This window comes from Miscanthus floridulus, chromosome 7, assembly GCF_019320115.1.
Source record: "Miscanthus floridulus cultivar M001 chromosome 7, ASM1932011v1, whole genome shotgun sequence".
NCBI lineage: Eukaryota > Viridiplantae > Streptophyta > Magnoliopsida > Poales > Poaceae > Miscanthus > Miscanthus floridulus.
In genome coordinates, this window is record NC_089586.1 from 69643582 (window position 1) to 69651602 (window position 8021).

Below are 8021 nucleotides of genomic sequence, written 5' to 3' on the forward strand. Positions count from 1 at the left end.
AAAATAAATCATATCCATTCACTAATACACTACAATAACAAAAACTTCACAGTGATGTCAACAAAGGCAACAAACATTCCGATCTAAATCCACCATGCACCAACTACCAAAGTCCATGCAACACGTAGTTTACATCCAATCTACGAGCAGAGTATATCCTAAACCTAATCTACGCATCAAATACTAACAAGCAACGATCAAAAAATTGTCACCATCCCTAATTTCCTAACCCTAGTCTTCAAACTCATGAGGCAAGAAATTAAGAAAAGAGTGGAAAGATCAACCAGGCGGTGTACTTGAGTGCACGGAGCAGGGAGGTCGCAGACCACGCTGGGACAAACCTCGCCGGCGGCGCCGCCGCGACAAGGCGCGCCGACGACGCGGGGAGCCCGCCTGCTCCCCCTGGTGCTGCTCCCTTGCCACACGAGGGAGAGGGAGAGAGAGGGTAGCAGGAGCAGCCGCTCAACTCGCTGGTGACGTGAGCTCAGGTGGCTAGGGCAGCCGGGACGCGGGGTGGGGGCGGCGCCCAAGAGCGCGGAGTGAAGAAGAGGGAGAGCGAAAGAAAGGAAAATGGGTCGGGCTGGCCATATCGTATATGACCCTATCGCGCCAGCCCGTCTGGCGCGACAAGGAGGGCCTCACGGATCGCCACGTCAGCTCCGGTCAACGATGCGTGCCACCGTGGCGCCCCTCGTCACGCCAGCGCATGTGGCACGACAAAGTGGTGCAGTCGCGTTAGTCGCGTTGGCGCGACCAAAAGGGTCACGTTTGCAAATATATATTTTTGGATTAGTATTAAAATATTGTTTAAAAAAGGATTAAAAATAAAATAATCCCTCTAACTCTTGCTCAAACCTCGAGGCCGCAAATTAAGGAAAAATTCAACTTAAATTTAATAGGAGTAGTTAAAAAGAGAAAATACAACTCTCTCATATGTTGGATGCATATACATAAACACGTGTTGTGTGTTGGATGCACATACATAGACACGTGTTGTGTGAATCCATAACAGGTGCACATGCATCCACTACTTCAAAAGTCAAAATAGTCAAAAACGCTACTGACTAATAAAACTCCGTCACTATCGGTTTTTAGAGCGGGCAATGAGCAATTGACAATGGAAGAGTTGGATAGCACGGCTGGGTAAATAACCAGCAGCATTGCCCATTTCCAAAAGAAAAAAAAAAGCTCCATCGTCTACCGCCGCCGTCGACCATAGCTCCGTCCGCTGCCGCCACCACCACTGGAACCGCACGCTTGTAGCTAGCGCAGTTGCCACCACCGGACCCGTAGCCCCTTGCATGTGCCACCGCGGCTCCACCGATCGACGCCGCCTGCACGTCGATGTCGCTACTAGGCCCACTACCCCGTGGCATCCGTGCCACTGCCACCGAGCCCATATAGCCACTTGCGCGCATTGTTGCCGCCACACCGACCGACGCCGCCGCACATGGTTGTCGTCGTCATCGGGGCCACCACCCTATGCCTCTGGCACCCACTACCACAAAAACGATTTAGGAGATAACATCTCTGATTAATAGAGGCGAGCACATCTAGCCACAGGTACCATAAATAGTCTCTAACAGCCTCTACGAAAATGCCAGCCTTTGAAAATCATTTACAGAGACGGACGACCTAAGACGACTCCCTCTGAAAATCACCGATTAACATATGCACCGCCTTAGGACGCATGTCTCTATAAATTGATTGTAAATTGATTTTCAGATGTGGGCATCTTAAGATGTCCATCTCTAAAAATCGCTATTAACAAAGAAAGCCATTCCAAGCATCCATCTCTAAAAATAATTTTCAACAGAGGTGTACATCATAAGGGCCTGTTTGGAACGCAAGAATAAAAAACACGGAAATAGAAAAAAAAACACAGCAATTGGGTGAGTGTGTAGTGGTAAAACAGAGGAAAAGAAAAACACGGAAAATAACTAGAAGGGGTGTTTGGAACGCATGAATCTATAACACAGGAAAAACGCAGGAAGTAACACTGCGCGGCTCGAAGGAAATCAAAACCAGAGATCTGAGTGGATTCTTTTTTTTTCCTTTGAAACGAGCGTCTGCGGGAGCCTTTCCTCTGGAAAGGAACTCACGAATCCTCCGTTCCAAATGTTGCTACAGTGTTTTAAACTATAGGATTCTGATTCCTCTCGAATTCCTTTGAAAATCCTATAAACCAAATAGGCCCTAAGATGTTCGTCTCTATGAATAGTTGCATAAAAAAATGATAATTTTTTCATATGAATTCGTATGAAGACAAACTTTATATAAAAATTGTAGCTCTCGAAGTACACCTTTGTAGTTGAAAAGTTTTTTATTTAAAATTGTTTATAGTCCAAAATATTATTTAAGTTTACATATTTTAAAATGTGAAATTTAAAATTTTTAAACAACTTCGTATGTTGACATGGTTTACAGCAAAGTTGTACTTCACAATATAATCTATAACTTTGTAGTTTAAAAGTTTATAATTTGAAGTCATTTAAAGTCGTAAATATGCGTTTTAAGCTCATAGACTTTGAAATTCAAAATTCTAGATTTCTTAATGACCTCAAATGTTCTCATAGTTAATACCAAAGTTGCAGTGAACAACCTAATCTACATTTTTTTCTACTGATAAGTTTTTGAATTGAAGTTTTTTTATGTTTCAATTTTATTTTAAAATTTGAAATTTTGATATTCAATTTTTTTTATTTTTTTTCAAACAATCTCGTATGGAGATAGATCCTATATCAAAGTTGTAGTGCTTGACAAAATTTAAAACTTTTTTGTTAAAACTTTTAAAATTAGAGTTTATTTATTAGCCAAAATATTCAATGTAAGATTATGGAATATTTATACAAATGATAAAATCAAGTGATTGTGTGGTGCTCCGCTAAGGATGTGTTAGTGCTAAATTAAGGTTGCGGGCCTTTAATGGAGGCGGGCCGCGAAGGCAGTACCAAGAGTCGGCGGACGGCGGGCTGGCTAGTTGGGCTAAAGCCTGCTCGCCTATTCTTCCTCCCGTTTACGGATAGGAAATTCCTCAGATACACAGCCCTGTACTCTCTCGTGGCCTTGTTTCCTGGCGGTGACGGCTGGTCGAGCGGCGCCGCCCTTGGCTAGGTCTTCGCCGGCGACGAGCGTTCATCTGGTACGCATCTTCCTTCCTCTCCGGACACATATTTATGCGCTTCAATTTTTTTTTTGCAAGAGTAATATGTATTATACCCACCAGCTTCGTTTTTTTTGCAAGAAAATTATCGCGCGTACATATTTATGCTCATATCCTATACTAGATCCGTCTTTCCCTGTCATCTAGTTGACAGAATGGGGGGGGGGGGGGGGGGGGGGGGGGGGCGGGCGGTGGAGAATTTGCTCTGGTCGGGAATTTGGGTGCTAATTCTGTACTGATTTTCAGGGGTCGACTGAACTGAGCAGGCAGTACCAAGAGCCACTATGGTAATATTTCCTCGTTTATGTACTGATGATTTGCTTCTTGCTAGAGCTGTGCCAGAGTTCTATTGATGCACCTTTCCTCTTTTGCAGTTGTTCTTCTCCTACTTCAAGGAGCTCGTGGGGAAGGAGGTGACAGTGGAGCTCAAGAATGACCTGGCAATACGTGGGACGCTCCACTCTGTTGACCAGTACCTCAACATCAAGCTCGAGAACACCCGTGTTGTCGATCAGGACAAGTATCCCCACATGGTATGCCTGTTGTTGTGTCTAATTGTTTTTTTTTTTGGTGTCTAATTGTTATGCTAGCACAGTATTCATGCCCTTCATCTTAATCCTATCGGTTAGAATTTGTAGGCTACTATATTGTTGCTCCTTCCTTGGTTGTTTAATGTTCATCCTTGTTTGATATCGACTTGGTGGGAAACTGCTGGGGAAGGCCATAGTAGTAGCTGTTACTCCCCTTTTCTAACATCTTTGAGTGTGGTGGAAGGTTCCTATGTTCTACAAACTAGCTAATGCCCCGTGCGTTGCTACGGGCAAACAAAATTAATAAAATGGTTCAGTACTAAGGCCCACCCATAGAACTAATAGTTAGCTGCTATTAATTAGCTTTTTTTGAATCCAAACGGGTCCAGGTAATAGGCTAGCTAATTGTTAACTGAATACCAACTACCAACTATCTCACTAGTTGGACTAAACCAGCTAATAGCAGAATGGCAGCTCATGAATCCAAACAGGGCTTAACACAACTGTTACCATGCTTTGAATTAAATGATCTAGTTCACATGCATTGCAATGTGAACCATAGAAAATTTTATTGCTTTGCTCTGGTTGAAGAGATCTCATGATGCCAAAATCAAGATGCAAGGATTCATGTTAATGTGCAGCTTGATGTCTTTCATGCAATTTTTTTAAGAAAAAAAATCAGATCCAACAAGATTAACCCAATCATATTCTACTCATTTTCAGAATTGTTCTTGTTGGAATAACTAATTATAATTGTGTCCACCACCGAGATTGTTCTTGTTGGAATAACTAATTAATTGTGTCCATCACCAAGATATGCAACATCAGCCTTTTACTTTTATAGTGGTTAAAAAAATGAGAAAAGGGCAATTTCCTCCTGATTTTGATTTAGAGTTGAGTGTTACAAATAAAGCTAAACAGTCTTGTGAGGCATACCTAAAGAGCTGCCTTATCGATTATCAACAAATAACTACCTACCAGTCCACCGTTATACGAGCAAATCAGTAATATCATGCTAAACCAAAGGAAATTAATGCAGTGAGAGAAACAATGCCATGCTGCAGGAATTCATGGTTGCAGCTCTCATTTTGCTTTTCTTCTAGGATATAAAAGCAGCTAACGGAGTGATTAGATCCTTCCACTACTCCATGGCTCCAGGGATACCGGTTTCAACTGAGATTGCTCAATCTGATGGTTCAAAAATAAATACACTTTAGTAGTTATCAATGTTTTGTTAAACATTAGCTTGCAATTTAGAGAGCTAGACAGCATATCCAGTGAATTTGCTAACGTAACTACGTATCGGGATACATGCACAGGTAAAGATTTATGTATCAAAAGGTGAAGAAAACAATTACTCTTGCTAGCACATATTATACAATTTTCTTCACTTCACTCAAAATAATTATCATTCCTTTGGGAAACAAGACACCAAGTCACCAATGCTAGTTCATACTTTGGAGATGTGATAAAACCATGATGTCTTTTGCACAATCTTGAAATACTGAGTACTCTAATTGTGAGTGACAACCTACCTTCCAGACCAAACAAATTGACTGATAGTGCAAACAAAATATGTATGAAGCGGAATTCACATAGAACTTACAAATACAGAAATATTTATTTGCAAAGCTGAGAGTCCTCTTACAAAGAGTCATTTTCCCACTACTTTTCATGCCGTGTCACCAGGTCACGGGTTCGAAGCAGCCTCTCTGCAGATTTTGCGGGGGGAAGGCTTGCCTCGGTTTTTCCCTTCCCTAGACCCCACTCATGTGGGAGCCTCCGGCACTAGGGTCTGCCCCACGACATTTGATATCCAATGTCGTCAGCATGTGCTCCTGCAACCAGGTCCTTCTAATCCCTTCAATTTTTCAGAAGTACCAAGACAACGAACAGCCTCACATGCTAGCAACCAGTCAATGTTCCTAAAAAAACAAAGAGTTCACATATTGTGCAACACCCCCGATCAAGTATAGAAATTCCAACATATTGCACAGCTGCAATTTTATTTTAATTGACTAACATCAAAATGGTTGCCTACGAAAAGATGATATGTTCAACAGATAAGTGTCTTGGAAATGTGTATGTTGCGTTGGATTTGCGGTCAAACAAGAAGGGATCGAGTTCGGAACGATGATATACGTGATAGATTAGGGGTAGCACCAATTGAAGAAAAGCTTGTCTAACACCGGTTGAGATGGTTTGGACATGTCCAACGGAGACCTCCAGAGGCACCGGTGCGTAGTGGAATCCTAAGCCAGGATAGTAACGTGAAGAGAGGCAGAGGAAGACCGAAGTTGACTTGGGTAGAGGCAATAAAAGGAGACTTGAAAGGATGGAATATACCCAAAGACTTAGCCTTAGATAGGAGTGCTTGGAAAACAGCTATTCACGTGCCTGAACCTTGATTGCTTCTACTGGGTTTCAACTCTAGCCTACCCCAACTTGTTTGGGACTTAAAGGCTTTGTTGTTGTTGTTGTTGTTGTTGTTGTTGTTGACCAACATCAAAATAGTCTATGCTCCATTGGTAAGTAGGAAAATATGTTAACTCATGAGTCATGATATGCTCCACTGGTAAGTAGGAAAATTGTACCAAGCTTCAATTGTTCAGCACTTCCAAAATCAAAGCAAATTTATAGATAGTTTCTTCCTTTTCAATATTTCACTAACAACATAAGTTATACATTCGATCAAAAAGTAGCTTGCACAGGAAGAGAAGGTAACTTGCCCAGCGGCTTTTTAGTTGTAGAGATAGAGATTCATCAAGAATATGTTGGAGGAGGGGGAAATGATTTGTACTGCCCTTGAGTTAACAAGAATATGACGGAAGCAGTGGCCTTCGATGGAGGCGGCACCTCGGTTGCCACCCCCACTGTGCCCTCTGCTTCCTCCAATGGGCTGCTCATTGGGGACCTTGCTAACTCGTAAACGTCATCGTCACTCCCGCTACCGCCTTCTCTGCCAGTGCCAATCGCCCCCAACGCTGACCTTCAAACCAGCTAAACAAATAACTCTTTATTAGTAGTCACACAATGATATATTTATCTCTATTTGAAATATTATATTTTCTTTGAATGTGCTTTGTCTTCACTTTGTAAACTGTGTCTGTCCTAAGTGATTTGCATTTGAAATATTATGAGAACCATGCTGATGTGGGTTGCTGCTCAATCGGCTTGTAGTTGCTACTTTCTAAACACTGTGAAGTTGATATATGTGCTGGATTCTCCTTTTGACGCACTACTTATGGGTGTATTGTGTGGGACCTTAATAATTAGTGCTGTTGGCAGGTACGGTGCTGATATTTAGTTCTAGTTGGCATTTGTTTTAGTTAGCCTTTTGTTTGGGCTACTGAAGTTGATTGGATTATATTTCTGCAGGTGGGTGTTTGTTGGGAACAATACTGTTTTGTCATAAACACATAGTGTGTAGCATTGCTGAAGTGTGGTTTTCATACGTACAAGATGCTTGAAGTATTCTCAAAGCAAAGCAATCTTTATATACTCCTATCCTATACCATATTCTATGGGTAGACGTTTAAGAATATCCCCTTTTTTGTGGTCTGCGGTGAATGCACTATATAATGCTCACACTAGCGATGCATCCTTTTGTGAGTACGCTACTGGGAGCATCCATTGTATTTGTTTTCTATACAAGAAAAAAAATAGGCGCACTAACCAAGCTTAGCAAGCAATAGTGAATTATTGATGTTGAACATGCTGTTAACGCTCAAACCATTTTCCTTTGGCAGCTATCAGTGAGGAACTGCTTCATCAGGGGCTCGGTGGTGCGGTACGTGCTGCTCCCACAGGACGGTGTGGATATCGACATCCTCCACGACGCCACCAGGAGGGAGGCACGCGGAGGCTGATCGGCACCGCCGGACCGGCCCTCACCAGCTGCTTCCCCCTGGACCCTGATCTGATTGTACGAAACATGCATGCATGGTGGTGGTGTAGGCACAGACGCTGAGTGGCCGAACACCCCCACTCAGTTATCCACTAGTTAGTTTCCTGGTACAGTGGTACTTGCCGTGATAGACATTCCAGGTTGGGTGACCTATCAGAGAAATTTTGATATTTAACCCTTAATACGTGTGCCTCTCTACACCAATTCACACGTCTTTGGAAATTTGACTCTGAGCATGCGAATTGTTTTGAACCGAGAAATTTCTCTCATTTTCTATTTTCAGTATTCTGTTCTCACTACTCATGCCATGGAAAAAGACAAATTACCCCGGCACATTGCCGAGCACGCAGATGTGGGGTAGCTACGTGGGGAGATTCGACAGCCTGTTCGGTTGGATGGTTCGTTGTGTGAGAAAAAAATA

General features: G+C 42.5%; 1 protein-coding gene across 1 annotated transcript; it reads left to right on the forward strand.

Moving 5' to 3' along the window:
• Positions 1–3002: 3002 nt before the first annotated feature.
• Positions 3003–7796, forward strand: LOC136463395 (sm-like protein LSM2). The gene is made up of 4 exons (XM_066462394.1): positions 3003–3142; positions 3410–3450; positions 3538–3696; positions 7443–7796. The coding sequence occupies exons 2-4, from the start codon at positions 3448–3450 to the stop codon at positions 7560–7562; spliced, it is 282 nt and encodes a 93-aa protein (XP_066318491.1). The 5' UTR covers positions 3003–3142; positions 3410–3447; the 3' UTR covers positions 7563–7796.
• Positions 7797–8021: the final 225 nt, after the last annotated feature.

Bases quoted from the DNA above. Each gene is read 5' to 3' on its own strand.
- LOC136463395 (XM_066462394.1), top strand. The intron at 3,697-7,442 runs GTATGCCTGTTG...TTCCTTTGGCAG, and splicing joins AGGACAAGTATCCCCACATG to CTATCAGTGAGGAACTGCTT.